General features: G+C 40.4%; 2 protein-coding genes across 8 annotated transcripts in view; one reads left to right on the top strand and one right to left on the bottom strand.

Moving 5' to 3' along the window:
• Positions 1-5,830, bottom strand: part of SPMIP7 (sperm microtubule inner protein 7) — a 69,547-nt gene extending 63,717 nt beyond the window's left edge. The window contains exon 1 of the mRNA XM_028108884.2: positions 5,272-5,830. Within this exon, the coding sequence (XP_027964685.2) occupies positions 5,272-5,830 (559 nt within the window). The remainder of the gene's footprint in view (positions 1-5,271) is intronic.
• A 2,714-nt stretch (positions 5,831-8,544) lies between these two features.
• ZPBP (zona pellucida binding protein) overlaps positions 8,545-22,407 on the top strand; it is a 105,696-nt gene continuing 91,833 nt past the window's right edge. For 3 of the 7 annotated variants that reach the window (XR_015766719.1, XR_015766720.1, XM_088018330.1), the window contains exons 1-3: positions 8,564-8,754; positions 10,714-10,794; positions 21,006-21,131. Coding sequence is in view for 5 of the 7 variants with exons in the window: in XM_088018330.1 (XP_087874456.1) it covers positions 8,625-8,754; positions 10,714-10,794; positions 21,006-21,131 (337 nt within the window). In the remaining 2 variants the exon portion in view is untranslated. Of the gene's footprint in view, positions 8,755-10,713; positions 10,795-21,005; positions 21,132-22,407 lie in introns of all 7 variants that reach the window. The other 4 variants (XM_028108959.2, XM_028108961.2, XM_028108962.2 and 1 more) reach the window with 4 other exon arrangements.

The following is a 22,407-nucleotide window of genomic DNA, read 5'->3' as shown; positions in this document are numbered from 1 at the left end:
GATAGGTCAATTTTGTTATTTTCAAAGAACCAGGTTCAGGTTTAGTTGATTTCTTCTACTTTTCTGTTCTCTACTTTATCTATATGCACCAAACATAGACCTTCAAAATATATGATGCAAATATTGACAGAATTTAAGGAAGAAGTAACTCTACACTGGTAATTGGAGACCTCAATACTTTACTTTCAGTAATGGATAGAACAACTAGACAAAGACCGATAAGGAAATAGAGGACTCAAACAAAAATTTGTCACAAAAGACATATACAGGACACTTTATCCAACAGAATACCCAAGCAGAACACATATTTTTCTCAAGTGCACATGGAACATTCTATAGAACAGATTATATTGTAGGCCATGAAACAGGTCTTCATAATTTTTAAAAGACTGCAATCATGCAAAGTATATTTTCTGATCACAATGGAATCAAAGTAGAAATTGACAAAATGGAATGAAACTACAAATCAATACATGAAAATTAAACACCACACGCCTGAATAACCAAAGAAGAAAGCACATGTAAAATTAGAAATTATTTTGAGAAAAATGAAAACAAAAACACAATACAACAAAAGTTATGGGATTCAACAAAAGTAGAACTAAGAGGGAAGTTTATTGGTATAAACACTTATCTTAATGAAAAAGATCTCAAATGAACAACCTAAATTTATAACTTAAGGAAGTACCAAAAAAAAAAAAAAGAAAGAAAGAAACTAAACCCAAAGCTAGTAGAAAGAAGGAAACAAAGATCAGAGTAGAGATACACAAAATAGAGAAGAAAAAAACAATAGAATCAATGAAAGCAAGAGTTGGTTTTTTTGAAAATATAAAAAAGAAATTGACAAACATTTAGCTAGATGGACTCAGAAAAAAAAAAAAAGAAAGAAGACTCAAATAAACTAAAATCATTAATGAGAAAGGGGACAGAACAACTAATTTTTGTTGGAGGAGGTCATCAAGAGGATGTGACTACTTGGGGGCTGGACTCTAGCATGGGAGGATTCTCACCCACTCCCCTGTCCTAGAAATGTACCTTCTGCCCACCATTCCCCCAGCAGGAGCTGTTTCAAGAATGTAGCCCAGAGTAAGATGTTGTTGAGACCATCTGGATGGTAATATGACTGAACCCTGTTAAGGTCTTTATACAGACTTCTAGGATTCCGAAGGCCAGGTGTGGAGATCTACTTGTCTTGCAGCCACCCGAGACAAGCCTCGTATGTAAGTTCTCTTTCTTATTAAACCTGCCACTACCCATCTGGGGTGACCTGCCTCTTTCTTTGTTCTCTCTCTGCCCTCCATGTATGAGGGCCAGTTTTGGATTTCACCCAAAGAACTCCTGAGGTTGCAAACTAACAAATTTACAGAAATAAAAAGGATAAGAATGTACTATGAACAACTGTGCACCAACAAATTATATAACCTAGATGAACTAGACAAATTCCTAGAAACACACAACCTATAAAGACTGAATCATTTAGAAACAGAAAATATGAACAGATCTATAACCAATAGGGAGAATCAGTCATCAAAAACTTCCCAACAAAGAAAAGCTCAGGACCAAACGGCTTCACTGGTGACTTCTACAAAACATTTAAAGAATTAATACCAATCCTTCTCAAACTCTTCCAAGAATACTGAAGAGAAGGGGAGGCTCCCAAACTCATTCTGAGGCCAACATTACCTTGATACCAAAGTCAAAGACACTACAAAAAACGACAGATCAATATCCCTGATAAATACTGATGCAAAAATCCTCAAAATGCTAAAAAACAGAATTTAACAGCACATTGAAAGTATTATACACCATGGCCAAGTGAGGTTTATTCCTTGAATGCAAGGAATTGTATTTGTGCATTGTTGGTGGCAATTTCAAATGGAGTAGCCACTATGGAAAACAGTATGGTGGTTTCTCAAAACATTAAACATGGAATTACCATGTAATTGAGCAATTCCACTTTTGGGTACATATCCCAAAGAACTGAAAGCTGGGTCTTAAAGAGATTTACACCCCCAAGTTCATAGCAGTATTATTCACAATAGCCAAAAGGTGAAGCAACCCAAGTGTCCACCGATGGATAAACAAACAAAACGTGGCATATACATGAAAAGGAAAATTATTCAGCCTTAAAAAGAAATTCTGATACATGCTACAACATGAACATTGTAATTCACGAGGACATTATGCTAAATGAAATAAGCCAGTCACAAAAGACCAATACTTTATGACTTCACTTATATGAGGTTTCCAGAGTAGCCAAATTCTGAGACAGAAAGTAAAATGGTGATTGCCAGGGGCCCAGGGAGAAGGGGAGGAGATAGGAAGTTAGTATTTAATCGGTACAGTTTCTGTTTTTTAGATGAAAAGTGTTAAGGAGATGAACAGTGGTGAAGATTGCACTTAATACCAATGAACCATACACTTAAAAATGGTTGATTGTTATGGAGTAAAGGTTTGTGTACCCCCCCCATTTGTATATTGAAACTTTTACCCCCAATGTGATGGTATTTGAAGGTTGGGCCTTCAGGAGGGAGTTAGGTTCAGATAAGTTGTGGAGGGTGTGGCTTCCATGATAGGATTACTTTCCTTATAAAAAGAGGAGGAGAGACCAGAGCTGTCTCTCTCTCTCTCTCTGCCCCGGGAGGAAACAGCAAGAAGCGGGCCCTCTGCAAGCTAGAAAGAGGGCTCTCACCAGGAACCAAGTTAGCCTGTATCTTGATCTTGGACCTCCCAACCTAAATAAATGCCTGCTGCTTAAGCCACCCAGTCTATGGTATTCTATTTTAGCAGTTTGAGCTGAGACAGTAGCTAAAAAGAAAAAAGCAGGAAGATACACAAAGAGTTATAAGTATTGATCTTAGGAAGCTTGAATACAGGAAAATCAAGGATGTGATAATAGGCAACCTCTGTTTTTCCTGTGATAAGGAAGATGTGTTATCTCCTGTAAGGAGAGGCAATAAGACCAAAGAAAGGTTTGAATATAATTAGGATAAGTTTAGAGGACTTGATTAGTATATGAGAAAGAAAGCCAACTAGGAACAAAGAAGTACTGAATCCAGTTGTCTAGACAAAGTTGGAATAAAGCAAGAAATTGGCAATATAATCTTTTGTGATATCGTTTTGGTATTTGTGAAAGCCCACTGAAAAGCATGTTCGTGTGTGATACAGTTAATTTTACAAAGACATTCTTCTCAGAATGTATTCGAAATTATGTGTATTTAGGTTTGCTATAAACCGAAAGTACTCATTATTTATAATTAATGATTATTTCCAAGATCTACAAAATCATTGAAAACCTAGGACAAATTATATTGAACCAAATCCATGGACTGCCAGTATTACTCTTTGAAACTATAATAGCTAATATTAACAGCTACTATTAATTGAATGCTTTAACCAGGTTCCAGGAATTTTGTTAAGTGCTTTACATGTCTTAATTCATTTAATCCTTAACAGTTTTATAAGAGAAGTACCCTTATTGCCAAGGAATTGAAAATTCTGGACTTTCTAATAGCTAACATTTTTTGGTGCATTCTGTACGTGAATTATAGTCTTCACTTACCTTATGAAGTATTACTAGTACGTAAATTTACAAATATGGATACACAGGCATAAAGAGCCCTGGGTCATAGTGCAAGTAAGCCTTCTACCAAGACTTAAGCCCAGAAAGTGTACTAAATTCTGTTGTACTGATCCAGGTAGTGAGTTCTATGCTTGGTTCTGAATTGTTGGTGCAGTCTGTTAACCCTATTTTCATTGTACGTTAGCTTTAATTATTTCTTCAGCCTCTAATTTGTTGTAATAACGTCTTGAGAGTCCAATCTTAGAAAAACTTAAAAACCAAAAATATTGTTCTTAAAAATTACATAGGCTAGGGTTTACTGCTTACAAGCAAAGTGGTCTACTTGTCTAAATTAGGACTACTAGAAAAAACAACTTCAATTCCTTTAAAGACATATTCCTGACAATGACTACTAGTTTACATTGAAACATTAGCAAAAGAGTGAGCTCAAGCTCTTTTCTGCAGAGTTGGGATCAGTAAGATGTTCTGTGTCTGCAAGACCGACCTGAACTCATCCATTGTTCAATGTGAATGACATTAGCTTTCAGTAATACTGTATTTCACTAGATGGCATTTCCAAGAGATTAGAAAATACTTATTTAAAATAGGTTGTTGAACCTCATTCATATCCTTTATATGGAAATTCCAAACTGAAGGATTTCCTGAAGCCTATGTACTAAGTCCACAGCTGAAGGGCACATTAAAAGAATAACTCCTATCATATGCTGGTATCTCTCCAAATAGCTCTGTCTGTTCAAAAGTGGGTATCTGCAGGGTGGGGCTGGGAAGAAGGGTTCTTCATTTCTATTACCTTTCCCTTTACTCTTATCCCCCTTCCAGGTCCCACGTGACTATGGCCTCTCTCCATGGAGAAGTGGCAGGGACCATGAAACCCCACTGCTCCAACAAATGGTGGGGTCACTGTTCCTTCACATACCGTCTCCTCAGGCCTCTAGTCTATGGCCAGATGCCAAAGAGCAGTGGAGGGGGGTGCAGCCTCTGGCATAGACGAAGCTTAGCATCTCTTGCTACAGCATGTGGTCTTTTCCTTTCCACGTGCTCAGAGATGTTAACCTCCTTGTACTTCCTGCTTGCCAGAAACACCTCCATACAAAAACAGGCCATGTGGCTTTCCTTTGGAAGTGTTCCTCACCCTTTCTGGACCAGGCCTGTGACACCCTCTGGGAGCTCTCAGAGAGAGAAACCATAAGGTATAGCTTTCAGTAAGGGGTCATCAATTCTGTGTCCAGGGCTATGGAAGGGTTGCTTCCTAACAGACCCCCAAATCTACTTTCAAGTACCTTCCCATTTTGACCTCTTTATAACCACCAGCAGATTTGGCTTTTCAAGGGAGACAGACAGATATGGAAAGATGCTACACAATTATCAGAACTAAACATATATGCCCTTGTGGAAAAATTAGGTTATCCATATGTCTAGAATAAATTATCCGATATACACTTTGTGTTGGTCACTTATCCTAATTAATGCACTTTTTAAAAAACTTTTTTTTTTTACAAATAGGTTTATAAAAGGCTAATCATTCTTACTAGTTTTTCCTTACAATCTATAATTTAAAAATAAGAGTTCCTTATTCACCTCTTTATAATTTTATGTGAAATTTACTGCTAAATACTCAGGCTGACATCCACCCTCTTCTCCCTTGCTTGAAGGTTCAAAAATTATGAAGCCCATGTCCTTTCACTTACCTCCAAGTCTTGCTCTGATGGAAATGTCTGGTATTGCCCTGGAATTCCATCTCCTGTCCTGTTTTAGTTCTTCTAATAAAATGTTTTGCCTTTTCAGTGTTGTTTGAAATCCTGTGTCTGGCCTGGGAACTCGATGATGCGGTTTCACATCACTGAAATCCACCAGGCTTGGTATGGTTCTGCCAAAGCCAGGCTTTAAATCAGCATCGCCACCGGGACTCAAAAGCCCGGAACAGGCATCACCTAAGGGCACATCATCCCGAAGTGGAAATAATGGATAATCTCGCCCATACGGTGGGGGATAAGGGTAGTGTAAATGGTAGTCTGGCAGGACTGAAGGGGGGTAAGGGTGGAATTTAAGAAAAGTAGGGTTGCCTTTCTTTTCAATTCTGCCATAGTTATGTCTGTCTTCAACTCCTTTCACAAAAGGCATGTTCATTTTCCTTAAGAGATTATAGTAGTGTGGGTAATCTATATTTTCAACAGCCTTTTTTCCTGCAAGGATGGCCCTTTCAGAGATACTTATCTTTCCAGGTTTGGACTGTGAATCCATATCCATGGCCTTTCTCTTTAGAATTTTGGATGACTGTAAACTAAGTGCCTCTGACGACTCCTTTCTATTTAACTGTAAAACTTACTATGTCCAATAACTGAGGATTGGTTAATCTAACATAAAGTTACTGAATTGGTTTTCTAAATGTTGATAGTTTGTTGTTGTTGTTTTTTTTTTTTGAGGTAAATATATTTTCTCTACCAAAAGAAGAATAGGGCAGTAAGGGACCAGGACAGAAAAAGCAAAACAAGGGTCCTCGTTGCTTGGCAACAGCTAGAACTCTAACACATCGGACCATTTACTATATATGTCATAATTTAATTCTCAGGAAACACACAAATAGTCTTGTTAGTAATATTTTCATGATAGTTTCCTTCCCACTGTTCATTTGTTACTTATTTTTAAACGTTTCCCTAAGTTGATTTTTTATAAGTAAATGATATTCACTAAAGAGTGTAAAGCAGTTAGTCAAGTGAGAATATATTTTTAAAGTATGTATCTGACTAAAATAAAGATATGATAAATTACAAAACTCATTACCTAAATAAATGCAAATTTAAATGCAGTGCAAAGAATGAACAGGTATTATACCACACTTAATTCAGTGCAGTTAATTTCTAAGAGAAATAAGTGATCAATATTCAAAGTACAGGTTAATCTTTAAAATGCTCTAAATTACCTTACCTCTTGGCTACCAATGTACAGAATAAGACCAATGGGATTTTTGAACTCATTTCAGAAAACTACAATATGGTATGAGATGAGGTCACATGTAAGGAAAAAATAAAGAATACCATTTCTATACTGGTCATGTAGAAGCTCATTTCAATGAGGTAATTTGGACTTGCAGGAAAACTGCTACCACAGGAATTCCAAGTATTGGAATTTGGGCACGGGGATCACACCATCCCTTCTGGAGTAAAACAAAACAAAACCGCTCCGCCCCCCGAAAAAAACACACAAAAAACTAAAAAAACAAAAAACCCCCATGCAAACATGAATGAGAAACCTACTTTCATATTTCCAGCAACTGGCTTTCCAACTTTAGATTCACAGCATAAATGAACTAAAATCTCCAATGTAACATCCTACTCTCAGGTTGAACGTTAGGAATTTACACAGGAGATGAAGGTAGGAAGGACTGACGAACTGAAGCAGATTCTTGATGGCAGAACACAAGTCAATGACAGTCAAAAGTCCATTTGGTATTTTGCAGGTTTACCTGTTTATAAAAATTAGGAGGAGCTTTAGCAGGGTATATACCTAGACATGGTGATCGGGCACTACTCAGTCATACACATATATATGGATGGACGGATGTATTGGAGGTGCTCAAGAAACCTGCAAGGTCTTGACCAAAATGCTGGCTAGATCTAAATCATACTAACACATGCTCGGGCACCGTAAGCTTATTTTTTAAAGATTTTATTTATTTTAGAGAGAGACGAGAGAGACAGAAGGGGCAGAGGCCGAGGGAGAATCTGAAGCCGACCCCACCAATCCCGCAGTGCCCGCCGGCACCGACCCTCGCACTGGGGTCATGACCTGAGCCGAACCCCAGAGCCGGAGGCTTAACCACCTGTGCCCCCCAGGCGCCCCTTGAGCACAGGTTTAATTCAGAACCTTATACAGGTAAGCATCTCTAAAGATGTAAATCGACTCAGTGGAATAAACCGCACTGTATACAGTTTACCGAACAATTAACATACGCATAAAATAGCCAGAAAACTCGAGGAACATCCTGATCCCGGCCCTGGTCCAGGAAGAGCCCTGATTTCCTTCTCCTCTTTCTTTCCTTCCTCCCTCCTTCCTTTTTTAATTTATGGTGATTTGGGTGCGCACTGTACGCCAGGAACTCTCTTTTAGTTGCGGCTAAAATGGTGGCCAGACAAGATGCACCCTCCAGGAGTCCGAGAACACGGACAGCGGGCCAGCTGTCGACCGCGAGCGGCGGCGGGGCGCTTCAGCCCTCGCCCCGCACACAGCACAGCCAGCGCCGGGTCACTCCTCTCGTCCGTGCCTTTGCTTCAGGCGCACGAGACGTGCGTCGGCGCTCGGCCTCGGCAAGGACAGCCCAGCGGCGGCGCCCGCGGGCACGGTCCCCCTCAACGCGTTCGGGCTGTGAACGCCGACCGCTGTCCCCACGCACTCTTCCAACTTAGGCGTACGAGGCCATCTTCCAGGCCGAGCGAGGCACGAAAGTCGACGGGCTCGTCCCGCCCACGACGCTTCTCTCCGGGGCCCCCACGGCCTCCTTCCAGTCGCACCGCCGTGCGTGCGCTGAGCCCCCTCCGGTGCCATCCCTCCACGAGGTGCGGGCAAGTGACGTCAGAGGCCCGGCGACCCCCGCGAGGGCGGGGCGGGGCGGGGCGGGGCGGGGCGCACGCGGTTCCCGCCGCCCGCCCTTCGGGGTTGGCCCCCCGTGCGGAAGCTCGGTCGGCCAGCTCCGGAAACGGCCTCCCTCGGCCCACGAGCGCGCAAGGGGAAGGGCGCGGGCTGCGGGGCCCGCGGTTCTTCTCCCGCACCAGAACCTTCGGCAGGGCTCCCTGACTGGCGCCCAGGCTCCGAAGGACCGCTCACGGATGGCACGGAGGGCGGCGCGCGGCGGCCCTCAGTCGGCGTCGACGGACGCGGCCCAGGCGACGGGCCGCCGCGCCCCGCCCCCGCCCCGACGGAAGTGGCGGCCCGGCCTTCCGGCCTTCCTTCCGGCCCGCCGCCCGCCGACTTCCGGCCGGCAGGTGGGCGCGCGCCGCCTAACGGCCTTCTGCGCCGACGGTCGGCAGGCGGCGGCGGCGAGTGGATGGAGGCCTCGGCCCTCGGCCGGCGGAGGCGGCGGGGCTGGCGGCGGGCCCCGGCCGCGGGCTCCCCGCTCAGCCGGGCCGCGGTCGTCCTCCTGCTTTCCGCCTTCGTGGCGCGGGCGACCCCGTCAGGTGAGGCGTCGGCGCCGCCGCCACGGGCTCCGCGGGGCCGCCCGTCCCGCCCGGGGCTGGCCTCCCCGGGTCACGTGCGCCCGCCGAACCGAAGGGAAGCGCCGGTACCGGCCGGAGAGGGGTGTGTTCGCATGAACGCTGCGGAGGCCCCTGCGCTCGCGCGGGGCGCCGGGTGACTGGAGAGCGCCCTCCGTGCGCGGCGTCGTTGGCCCGGCCGTGAGCCAGCTCCCCGGGCCGGCCCCCCGCGGGACGGCCGGGCCTCCCTGTCCGTGCGGCGCGGACGGCGTGGACCGCCCCGCACGCCCTCGTCCTGGCTCCCGCAGCTCCCCCTGTCGGTCGTAGTTCTGAAATGCAGGGAGGACCGGGATGCTCAGGTTGAGACGTTTTTCTGCCGTCGTCTGTTTCCTCCTTTGTGTCCCAAAAAGTTCCATCCTGTGTTCTTTTTTTTTTTTAAGATTTTATTTATTTACCTGACAGACACAGCGAGAGAGGGCGCGGGAGCAGGGGGAGCGGGAGAGGGAGAAGCCGACTCCTCGCGGAGCGGGGAGCCCGAGGCGGGGCCCGACCCCAGGACCGCGGGATCACGGCCTGAGCCGAGGGCAGGCGCCCCTCCATCCTGCTTTCAAACGTGTTTCACGTAGCCGCGAAGACACACCGGAGGGAGGGTTTCAGCCGCCGTCGTGTAACCGAGGAGGTTTTGGCTGCAGTATTTTGTGCTCAAAAGACTGTAAAAATAAAGGTGTTGGATAAAAAAAACTCAAAAAGAGATTTGGTCGAAATCCTAAAACCTGAGCAAAGGACGAGAAAGGAGAGCGCTTCTCCAGGAAGGTAGACGTGGAAGGATTGTGGAGGAAGGCCTGGGATGAGGAAGGGGACGAAGGGGGCTGAGCGCGTCGTCTGGGCCTCCGGACTCGTTCTCTTGGGAGGAGGGGCTCGCCGATCAGCCTTAAGGAGCCGGCGGGAGGGAGGCTGCTTGGCCTCGGCCAGGCTACTGTACTGGGCAGGGTGGCGGGCGGGGGCGGGGTGGCGGGCGCTGCCTGTGGAGCCGATCGTGAGACCGGAGGGTGCAAGACCTAAAATAGGCAGTGCCTTAATTCTTAAGCGCCGGGTAGTAAAGATGGTAGTCACGTAGCATCTGTACCACCTTCCGTTCGGTCCCTACAGTAACGCTGTAAATCCGAAGTGCAGTCTCATTGTACAGATGAGAGAGGCGGAGGTGCTGGAGTCGAAGGTGGCTTTCCTAAGGCCAGTAAGTTGTCTTGTGACTTTGAATACACCCCCCTCCCACTCTGTTAAATGTTTTTTGGGTGGATGCCGTATTCTGTTGTTTTTTGTACTGCTCCTACTGCTTGGTCTGTGTACGCTCTTCGGTCCGTTTGCTCGTTCAACAGTGACTGAAGAATCTCAGAATATATCGTATTTAACTATTATTATTTAGTTTGTCTTAGGTGCGGGATGCTTGGTACTGATTCTTGGTAAGTTGACATAAACATGGATCCTCCTGTCAATGGATCCTGCTATCAGTACAGCTTATAATCTAACGAAAAATTATGTATGTGCATAAAGAACTATGACACAGTACGATGTAGACTCAGGAAGGAGGTGCTGATGATGGAAGTAAGGGACTATGAGAAGTGATAGGGACAGACGAGGTTTGCAGGAAGAGGGACTTGAGATTTGGGTCTTGACGCGTGGGGGGTTCGGATTTTGAAAAAGATCTTCTAAGAGGTCGTAGGAAAAGTCCTGAGATGAGGCGCGGTAGGGGAAGCAGTGAGTAGGTTAATTTCACTGGCGCCTAAGGGGAGAGTGGAGTCAGAGGGGAGGGGCCAGGTGCTGGAAGAGATTGACTCACTGCTCCTCCTTCAACCGGGATCAGATGCGCTGTGACGCTCAACTATTTGAATATCTTGGAATTTGTCATGAGGCAGATCGCTCATCATTTCTTTTTGTTTTTGATAGTTGGATATTTGATTCGATTACCAAGAAGTTTTCACTTGACCCAAGATACGGTGAAAATAGTGGGATCATCAAATTTTCCAGGTATTAGTAAATAGATGTTCAGGACTTTAAAGAAAGTATTTAACGTTTGTTTAAATTTTGTGAGTCTTCTCCAGAAGGCTGATGTTCCCCAGACATCCTAGTCTCCTGAGGCCCTTTTCCTGCTGTGGAGATGGGTTAGAGTTATTTCCATAGGGTTGGATTCATCCAGCTCCGATTCTGTTTGCTATAACTGCCTAAGTGTGTGAAAATAAGTATTTCTAGAAGCTGTCTAGTTAAAGTTGTCTATAGTGTTTCTGCTTGTTATTATGTAATTATTAGCCATAATGTTAATCATATGCAGTTCAAATATGCTAAAATTTTTTTCAGATGAGATCTATATTAAAAGGGTTTTGGATTCATAAGCTTTTGCTGTACTCATATGAGAGGCATAGCAACTAAAACTCTTTTGGTGGGGTTTTGTTTTGTTTTGTTTCCTGGGGTAAATTTGCATGCTTAGAATTCCTCCTCTGAAGTGAACATCCCAGTAGTTTTTCGTACACTGACAAGGTTTTGCAACGATCACTGTGTAATACCCCACAGCATTTTGATAGCTCCAAAAAGAAACATCATACCCAGTAAGCAGTCACTCTCCAGCCCCTGGAAACCACTAATACACTTTCTCTCCCTGTTAATGTCCCTGTTCTGGATAGTTTATGTAAGTGGAATCATACACGATGTGGTGCTTTGCATTTGGCTTCTTTCACTTAGTATAGTGTTTTTGGGTTTATTCATGTCATAGAGTGTATCGGCACATAATTCCATTTGATGGCTGAATAATTATCCATTGTATGGATATACCCCTTTTTATGCATCCATCAATTGACGGATTTGGGGGCAGTTTACACTTTTTGGCTATATGAACAACGCTGTCACCAGCATTCCTGAAGAAGTTTGTGTGTGAACCTGTTTTCAGTTCTCCTGAATATATACTTCAGAACATAGGGTAACTCTAGGTTTAACATTTTGAGGAACTGCCAAACTATTTTTTCAAGAGCCTTTATCATTTTACTTTTACACCAGTGGCGTATGAGGATTAAAATTCTACAGCATCCTTGCCAACATTTGTTACTGTTTATCTTTTTTTGATCATAGCCATCCTAGTGTGTGTGAAGTGGATTTTCAGGTGGTTTTGATTTGCATTTCCCTAATGTCTAATGATGTTTTTAAGATCTTTTTATGTGTTTAATGGACGTTTGGGTATCTTCTGTGCAGAAATGTCTGTTCAAGTCTTTTACCCATTTTTTAATTGAGGGTTTTATTATTATTGGAAGTTATTTTTAATACATCTGGATACCAAACCCTTACTAGGTATTTGATTTACAAATATTTTCTCCAATTCTGTGGATTGTGTTTTCACTTGAAAAAAATTTTTTTTTAATTTTTAAATTTTAATTCTAGCATAGTTAACATGAAGTGTTATATTAGTCTCAGGTGTATGATACAGTGATTCAACAATTCTGTACCTTACCTCGTGCTCATCACACATGGTAAGTGTGCTCTAATCCCCTTCATCTATTTCTCCCGTCCCTCCACCCCCCTCCCCTCTGGTAACCATCTGTTTGTTCTCTAGAGTCAAGAGTCTGTTTCTTGTTTTGTCTCCCTTATTTTTTTTTTCCTTTGTTCATTTGTAAACAGCCCAAATGCCCATTTTTGATGAAAGGATTAAGAAGATGTGGTATATATATATACAATGGAATATTACTCAGCCATAAAAGAAGAATGAAGTCTTGCCATGTGCAACGACACGGATGGAGCTAGAGTGTATTATGCTAAGTGAAATAAGTCAGAGAAAGACAAACACCGTATGATTTCACTGCGAAATTTAAGAAACCAAACAAATGAATAAAGGTGTTTTCACTTTTTTGATAGTGTCCTTTAAAGCACACATTTTAAACTGATAAAGTCTAATTTCTATTTTGTTCTTTGGGACTGGTGTGTTAGGTGTTGTATCTCAGAAACAATTGCCTATTCAGCAGTCATAAAGTTTTATTCCTGTATTTTTTATAAGAATTTAATGGTTTTAGCTCTTATGTTTAGGTCTTTGATCCATTTTGGATTAATTTACAAGATCAAGGTCAAACCTCATTCTTCTGCATGTGAATATTCAGTTGTTCCAGCATCATTTTGTTCAGGATATTTTCTTTCCCTGTTGAATTTTCTTGGTGCCCTGTCGAGAAGCAGTTTGCCATAGATGTTTGGGCTTTTTTCTGGACTCTAAATTCTATTTCATTGATCTCTATATCTATGCTTATGCTAGTACCACACCGTCTTGATTTCTGTTGCTTTAAAGTAAGTTTAGAAATCATTAAATATGAGTCCTTCAAATTCAGTCTTTCTCAAGATTGTTTTGGCTCTATGCTGGGTCACTTGCAACTCCATATTAATGCTAGAATCAGGTTGTGCATTTCTGCAGAAAAGCCCACTGGGATTTTAGTAGGGATTGCATTGAAGTGTAGATCAGTTTTGGGAGTAGTACCAACTTAACCATATTAACTTTTCCAATTCATGAACTTGGAGTATCTTTCCATCTACTTAGATCTTCTTTAATTCCCCTCAGTGATGTTTTATAGCTTTCAATGTACAAGTTTTGCACCACTTTTGTTAAATTTATTCCTAAATATTTTGTTCTTTTTGATGCTGTTGTAAATGGAACGGTTTTATTTAGGTTTTGGATTTTTCATTTCTATTATATAGAAAAACAATTGAATTTTTCACATTGTTGTTGTATTCTGTCACCTTCCTGAATCATTTATTAGCTCTATTTTTTTTTTTTTTTTTTTTTTAGTTGGTAGGGGAGTTATTTCTTAGGATTCTCTAGATATAAGATCATGTCATCTGCAAATAGAGATAGTTTTATTTTTCCCTTTCCAGTCTGGATGCCTTTTGTTTTTTTTTCTTGCCGGTTGCCCTAGCTAGGACCTTCAGTTCAGTACCGATGATAACAGTATCATCACACATGCTAAGTCTTATTTCTGATCTTACAGGGGAGGAAAGGTTTCAGTCTTTCGCTCTTAAATAAGACCTTTGCTGTGAGTTTGTTTGTTTGTTTGTTTTTTCAGGATTTTTTTATTTATTTTTTTTCATAGTACAATGGAGATAGTTATTTTTTTATTATTACGTTAATCACCATACATTACGTCATTAGTTTTTGAGTTTTTGTAGGTGAATTTTATCAGATTGACAAAGTCCCTTCTGTTCCTAGTTTGTTGAGTGCTTTTATTGTGAAAAGGTGTTGGATTTTGTCAGATCCTTTTTCTGCATACATTGAGATGATTGTGTTTTCTGTCCTTTGTTCTATTGATATAATTTGGTATTATATTGATTGATTTTTGTATTTTGAACAAGTCGTGCAATCTTGGTTGATTATGATGCCTGATTCTTTTTCATGCTGCAGGATTGGCTGCTACTATTCTGAGGATTTTTAGCTCTGTATTCATAAAGGAAATTGTTCTGTAGTTTTCTTGTGTTGTCTTTGTCTGATTTTGGTTTTAGGGTAATAGTGGCTTCATAGAACAAGTTGGGACATGTTCCCTCCTCTTGTTTTTTTTTTAAGAGTTTGTGAAGTGTTGTTAATTCGACTTTACTTGGGTGAAATTCACCAGCGAATTCACCTGGTGCTGGGCTTTTCTTTGTAGGAAGATTTTTAATTATTACTTCAGTCACTTTACTTGCTTTAGGTCTATTCAGACTTTGTTTTTCATTATGGATTCTGATGAGAAATAAGCTACTAATTTGAAAATTGGATCGTGTGTATTAACAAGTTGCTTCTCTTGCTGCTTTCAAGAGTCTGTCTTTTTGGACTTGAACAGATGATTATGATGTGTCTAGGTGTGGATCTCTTGAATCTCTCCTAGTTTGAGTTCATTGAGCTTATTTGATGTGTAGATTGATGCTTTTCATCAGTTTGGGGAAGTTTTATCATTATTTCTTCAAATATTAATATTCTTTGTGCTCTTATACTTTCCACTCTTCCACGTAACTCGTATCATGTATACAGTGGCGTGCTTGATGGTTTCCCACAGGTCTTTGGGTACTGTTCATTTATTTTTCTTTTTTCCTCTTTCTTAGACTGGGTAATCCCAAATTGATCTATCTTGAGGTTTGCCGATTCTTTTTTCTGCCTGCTCAGGTCTGCTTTTGATTCTTATAGTGAGTTTTTCAATTCAGTTATTGTACTTTTTAATGCAGAATTTCTTTTGGGTTTTTTTTTTTTAACTTCTCTTTATTGATATTCTTTGGAGAGAAATTATTTTCATACTTTTTTTTTTTTTTAGTACTTTAGACATAATGTTCTTGATCGTATTTAAAATAACTGATTTAGTTTTCTTTTTCAACCTTCTTCTGGCTATTTGGGGTCTTTTCTGGTTCCATACAAATTTTAGGATTATTTGTTCCAGCTCTGTGAAAAATGTCGATGGTATCTATAAAAAACTTATTAAACTCAACACCCCAAAAACAAATAATCCAGTCAAGAAATGGGCAGAAGATATGAACAGACATTTCTCCAAAGACATACAAATGGCCACCAGACACATGAAAAAATGCTCCACATCACTTGGCATCAGGGAAATACAAATTAAAACCACAATGATATACCACCTTACACTGGTCAGAACGGCTAACATTAACAAGACAAGAAACAAATGTTGACGAGGATGCAGAGAAAGGAGAACCCTCTTACACTGTTGGTGGGAATGCAAACTGGTACAGCCACTCTGGAAAACAGTCTGGCGGTTCCTCAAGATGTTAAAAATAGAGCTACCCTATGACCCAGCAATTGCACTACTGGGTATTACCCCAAAGATACAGATGTAGTGAAAAGAAGGGGCACCTGCACCCCCCCAGTGTTCATAGCTGCAATGTCCACAATAGCCAAACTGTGGAAGGAGCCGAGATGCCCTTCAACAGACGAATGGATAAAGAAGGTGTGGTTCATATATACAATGGAATATTACTCAGCCTTCAGAAAGGATGAATACCTACCATTTGCATCGACATGGATGGGACTGGAGGGGATTAGGCTAAGTTAAATCAGAGAAAGACAATTATATGGTTTCACTCACGTGGAACATAAACAGTGTAGAGGATCGTAGGTTAAGAGGGGAAAACTGAAGGGGAAGTCATCAGAGAGGGAGAAAAACCATGAGAGACTCTTAACTCTAAGAAACAAACAGTTGCTGGAGGGGAGGTGGGTGGGGGGATGGGGTAACTGGGTGATGGGCATTAAGGAGGGCATGTGATGTGATGAGCATTGGGTGTTATATGCAACTGATAAATTATTGAATACTGCATCTGAGACATACGATGTACTACGTGTTGGCTAATTGAATTCAAATTGAAAAAATAAAATAACTGATTTAAAGTATTTGTTCAGTAAGTCCAAAATTTGGGCTTCCTCAGGGGCAATTTCTATTGGTTGCTTTCTTTTTTTCCTACCTATGACAATACTTTCTTGATTTTTTTGCATGTTTCCTATTTTTGGTTGAAAACTGGACTTTTAAAGTAATTTAATGTAGCAATTCTGGAAATCAGGTATGAATGTTGTTAGTGTCTGTTGCTGTTGGTACGTTTAATGATTTTTCTGAACTAATTCTTTAATTCCTGTATCGTTTGTCATATGCAGCCACTGAAGTCACTGCTCAGTTAGCCTAGGCTGATTATTGGGTGGAGAGTTTTTTGGCCACCTGAAACTAGTCTCCTAGTCTCTGCTGAGGGTCTTTGTGTGCTTGTTGTGGTACACTCTAAACATTTAGCTAGGCAGTTGATGACTTTATCCTTCACTGTCTGCTCTGCAGAGCATCAGTGTCAGCCAGAGGTAAGAACTTAAGTTCTGTCTTGACTAAGCGAGCTCAGTCTTGGGCATGTGCCCCACCCTATGCATGCACGTGGCCTTCTATTTTCCCAGGAATGTGTTAGAACTTTTCAAATCTCCTATGGACTTGTGTTCCCAGCTTTTCCTCTTCAGCGTTTTGTTTAGCCTGTTTATCCCAAGTGTTACCTGCTGCATCGGCATTTACAAAGTTAAATGAAAGCCTCTAATTGTTTTTGAAAAATAATCTTTGGGAAAAGGTTTTGTACAGTGGTTGTGCTCTGAGTTAGATCAAGTGAAGAGAGCCTTGTGAGTGGTATCTTCTTGGAAAGGGCCAGAGAAGTCAAATAATGACAGTTCTCTGGGAAGGAGGCATTGAAGTCCCTCCAACCCTGTCTGCCCCTCTAGTGGCTGCCAGCCTGCTGGTTCTTACATTGATTGGCATGGTGGTTATCAGAGCTAAGGCAGACTGGGGGAGGGGGGAAGAGGGAGATGGGAGTGGGGAAACTTAACAGTGCTAGAGCCCACCAGGCCCTTGTAACAAATTACCAGAGACTGAGTGGGTTAAACAACAAAATTTATTGTCTCCCAATTCTGGAGGCCAGAAGTTCAATCACGGAGGCAGGGTTGATTCTGCCTGAGGGCTGTGAGGGAAGAAGGGTCTGTTCCAGTTCTCCTTCCTTGGCTCATGGGTGGCCATCGTCATCCTATGTTTCTTCACATCACGCACCCTCTGTATTTGTATGTGTCCAGATTTTCCCCTTTCATAAGACGCCAGTCATTGGATTTGGGCTCACCCTAATTACTCATCTTAAGTTGAGTACTTTTGTAAAGACTCTGTGTCCAAATATGTTCACATTCTGAGGTATGGGGATTAGGGCTCAAATAGATGCATTTGGGGAGAGGCGTAATTCAGCCCATCATGCCAAGATTCAGTTGTTTTTCTTGCGTAAGTTTTTCACGGGTTGCTGCAAGTCTTTGATTAATTTCCAGAGTTCTGAAAATGTTGATCTTGACCATTTCCGCCAGTTTTTGCATTACCTTTATGAGGGAGATAATTTTTAGAGTTCCTTACTCTGCCATTTTCACTGATATCACAGCTTTTGTTTTCAAACTACAACCTTTAAGCCTAAATTATAAAATAGACCCATGGTAAATACAGAGAACAAACTGATAGGTGCCAAAGGGGAGGACAGTGGGGGGAATGAGCAAAATGGGTGAAGGGGAGTAGTAGATACGGGCTTCCAGTTATGGGATGAATTATTCATGGGGATGAAAGGCACAGCACAGGGAATATATTTGGTGGTATTGTACCAGCACTGGATGGTGATGGATGGGAGCTACACTTGTGCTGAGCACCGCGTAGCGTAGAGACTGGTCAGATCACTATGTTGTGCACCTGAAACTGATGTGACGTTATCGAGTATACGTCACTAAAAATAAATAAATAAATAAACATGAACTACAAAAAAAAAAAAAAAAAGACTGTTCTGGGAGTTTACTTTTAACTGTATTAATTGTATACATCAACATGAGGATAAATTGCATTTTTTAAAAATTATAGTGTACACTCCCATGATTATGGCATTGTGGTCTAACTGTGTATATCTTTTGCTGGAGTTTGAGCATATTCCCCACAGTGGCCTTGTTTGATTATCAATTAACTTCTGTTTATTGTCTCCTAAATGTTATCTTCTTTTTTATTACATGATTTAATGCATTATTATTGATGTACAGGGGCATTATTTACTTCTGTATGTTGATCTTGTATTAGGAAACTTCTGGGTTCAGTTATATTTTCTTTGATTTAAATATGTGCAGAGGTTAGTGGAGGCTAGAGGAAGGGCAGAGCAGGAAGGATATACCTGTGCTGAGTTTCCACAGATGAGAAGGCATTTAGATACCTCCCTGAGTAAAACCATGGGAGAATGGTTCAGTGTGCTCCTTAGAGCAGTCTGAGTAGTTTGGCATTCCGAGGGCAAATAGTGTCAGAAGAGGTGTAAGGGGATAGGCAAAAGACAGATCATGCCAGAAGAGCCAGTAAGTCAGGCTGAGTAGTGACAACTGTATAAAACAAACACGTATCCAAGAAGTTAGAAAAGAGAAGTGGAAATTAACTGAAGCGAGTAGGAAAGAAATAAAAGGAGGAATTAATGAAAGAGATCAGAGAACAGTAGGTTTAATGGAACCAAAAGCTGTCTTTGGACTGGTTGGTAGATGAGCTTTTGACAAATGTTTCATGAGTAACGGAAGCACAAATAAAAGTATGCTGAACTTTATAAATTACAACTTAATACTTCGAATAATTTTATGCTAATAAGCTTTAAATGAACAACTGTAATAAAATATGAATTTCTAAAGCAGACATAAGTTACTTGTTAGACTAAGAATTACATTTTCCTGATCGATAATCAAAAATTTGTTTTCCACCTTTTTCCCCATTGCTAAAAAAAAAAAAGGTACCAGGCTAAACGGTTTTCCAAGGACAAAGAACGCTTTCCTTATTCTTTCAGAGAAAATTTATAGAAGAAAATCTGCCCAGTTCATTTTATGTGGCTATTACAACTTTAGATACCTTCCTTAATAATACTAAATTCTAAATAACTTTGATACTGAAATTGGAAAAGGACAAAGATGGTATAAAAATTATACACAATTGTATTTCTGAATATAGGTACAACTATCCCAGGAATAATGTTTGCAAATTGCATCCAACTGTATTTATTTATTTGTTTATTTTTTATTTTTTTAAATTTGTTATTGTTATGTTAATCACCATATATTACATCATTAGTTTTTGATGTAGTGTTCCATGATTCATTGTTTGTGCATAACACCCAGTGCTCCACGTAGAACGTGCCCTCTTTAATACCCATCACCAGGCTAACCCATCCCCCCACCCCCCTCCCCTCTAGAACCCTCAGTTTGTTTTTCAGAGTCCATCGTCTCTCATGGTTCGTCTCCCTATTTGTTTATTTTTTAAAAAAGATTTATTTATTTGAGAAACAGAGGGGGAGAGAGTGCATCTGAGAGGGGAAAGGCAGAGGGAGAGAATCTCAAGCAGACTCCCCGCTGAGTGGAAGCCCCATGTGGGGCTTGATCTCATGACCCATGAGATCATGATCTGAGCTGAGACCACTTAACTGACTGAGCCACCCAGGCACCCCCTGAATTTAGCAGTATTTAAATAAAAGAGCATGATCAGTTAGAATTATTCCAGGAAAGCAGTTCTAGAAAAGCAGTACTATTATCAAACATTCCATTAAAATATTCAAGAAAAAAAAATGATCACCTCATTCAGTATAGGAAAAAAATTTGTTAAAATTCAATACCCGTTAATGATAAAAACAAATAACCAAGAATACAGGGGGACTTTCTTAACCTATGAAAGAGTATCTGTCTAAAAGCTACATTCAGTAAACGGCAAGCTATATGGTGAAACTTGAGAGACAGTCTCTTTAAACTTCAGAAAAATTTCGATTTTCAAGTACAATTTTTATTTTACTGGATCACAAAAATTCTCTGTATTTGGTGAATCAGTGAGGGATCAGCAAGCAATTACTGAGGAGTTACCAGAACCTTTTCTGAAGGCTTACTTATCAGTAAATTCAAGATCATTGAATCTTTACTGCATTCCTTTTGTATCTCCTAAAGAATACTATTTTTGCTTGTTTAATGATCAGTATTCTTTAAATTTTGAAGCAAAGTGGGAGGGGGGGCTACCTGGGTGGCTCAGAAGGTGTCTGCCTTTGGCTTAGGTCATGATCCCAGGACTCTGGGATCAGGCCCCATCAGGGGCTCCCTGCTCAGCAGGGTGTCTGCTTCTACCTCTCCCTCTGTCCCTCCCCTGACTTCATGCTCTCTCTCACAAATAAATAAATAAATGTTCAAAAAAATAAAGCAAAGTGGGAAAAATGCTTAATAATTAAAATCATAGCATGTATTTACTGACTTTTTAATTACATAATTTTTAAGTTCTATACTTTGTGTCACATCATTGTGAATAATCTATTATTTCTCTAAACAATTTTATTGACTCCTTTTGGGTTTGGTATCGTTGAAAAACTAAGATAAAGTCTCAGTAATTTATAATTGTCTTAATTCTTTGTAATTAAAATAATGTTCTGAGAATAAGTTAGTATAGTGAACTCTTCAAGACCAGTGCATTATTTTCAGATTGAGACACACACACACACACACCCACCCCCAAATAAAATACATGTATATATTTTTGAGTGTTAGTTATTACATGGATTGCAAAGAAATTTAGTTTTCATCAAGTAATTGCAATAACCCAAAGAAAAGTTATGAAACATGCAGCCCGAACTACAAAAATGTGAGGCATTAAAGAGCATGAAAGAATATAAAATATTATTGGAACATTTTAATATTGTATTTTCAGTGAAAGTATATGTTATGCTTCATCAAAAGAGTCCACATGTGTTATGTGTAACGCCACGACTGCGAAATTCGGAAATGATAGATCCATCATTCCAATGGCATGGGCCAAGAGGAAAAATTATTTCAGGTAGGCTTTTGTTGCAGTTATCATAATTACATTAATATATCTGAAATATATGCAGAACAAAGAGAATATTCGTATCTCTTATATATGTATCTGTTTTCTCAAGTTTTTTTTTTCCTCCTTTGATTTCCCTTTGGAGTGAGACTCACAGTGTGTGTGTAAAGTTCTCTAGGCAGCTATATTCCACAAAAATGTGACTTTTTTTTTTTTTAAACTTCATAAAGTCATTTCGGTTACCTCAGTCACTTTTCTTAGTCAAGTGTGTATGAAGAAGCAGATATAATTCTGGTTTTTGTTAAAAATACAAATGAACCCTTCGAGCTACAGATACACAAATATGGTTTTGTTTGTTTTTCTGCAGCCCCACTTTGGGACAACTTGAGACTTTATTAGTAGTTAGAGTTTTACATTTTTTGGTCTTACATTTCTTTCTGACTAAAATCCATACCAATTTGGATTATACTTGAATTAAATATTATTATCCATTAAGGAAAAAAAGACTAACATTGAGTGTTTTAGTATTAAGAACACGCTTTTAAATATGCTGCATGGTTTGACAGTGATTTTGTATTAATATATTACTGATGCTGTGCTTACAAAAGAGGGAACTTAGTACTCAGGTGTTCATCCAGAGGAGAAGGTAGACTTGAAACCCATCTGAGTGGTAACCTTACAGTTTTCAACAAATTTTTGAGAAAACAAGATCTTACTGTCAGGAAGATACTTTTTTCCACATAGAGATTACTGTTGGTATGACTGATGTGATCATTTTCTCTATTCAGCTTCTTTTGTTGTTTTGAAATGTATATCTTAATTTTATTCTAATTTTTATTTTGTTAAAAGCTGATTTGCTTTTGCAGTGTAGTTTAAAAAATATAGATTAGCTTATCTGTTCTTATTTTCAGCCTTGATAAATACCCAACTTAATGAATGTTCATCCTGAAGATCTGTTCAATGAAACACCTAATTATTTTTGCATCCTTTCTGAGGAAGTTTTCTTTATTGCTCTATTCACCACATTTCCTTCCTTCCTTCCTTCCTTCCTTCCTTCCTTCCTTCCTTCCTTCCTTCCTTTTTTAAATCCTATTGGTATTTTGAGAGAGTGCCTGTGGACAAAAACCTACATGTTTATTTTGTTATGTTGGTTGTGGGAAAGCAGTATATTCATATCAACACTTGCTGAGGAAATAGTCATTGGAAATAGACTTATTTTGTAATATGTTAATTCACATTTTTATATACTTGAATGATCTCAGCTGTATATTTCTATAATATTTAT

The sequence above is a fragment of the Eumetopias jubatus genome, unplaced genomic scaffold (genome assembly GCF_037043125.1).
Source record: "Eumetopias jubatus isolate StellerSeaLion01/CBP00866 unplaced genomic scaffold, mEumJub1_p1.0 scaffold_14, whole genome shotgun sequence".
NCBI lineage: Eukaryota > Metazoa > Chordata > Mammalia > Carnivora > Otariidae > Eumetopias > Eumetopias jubatus.
This window is presented reverse-complemented; position numbering and strand designations above follow the sequence as displayed.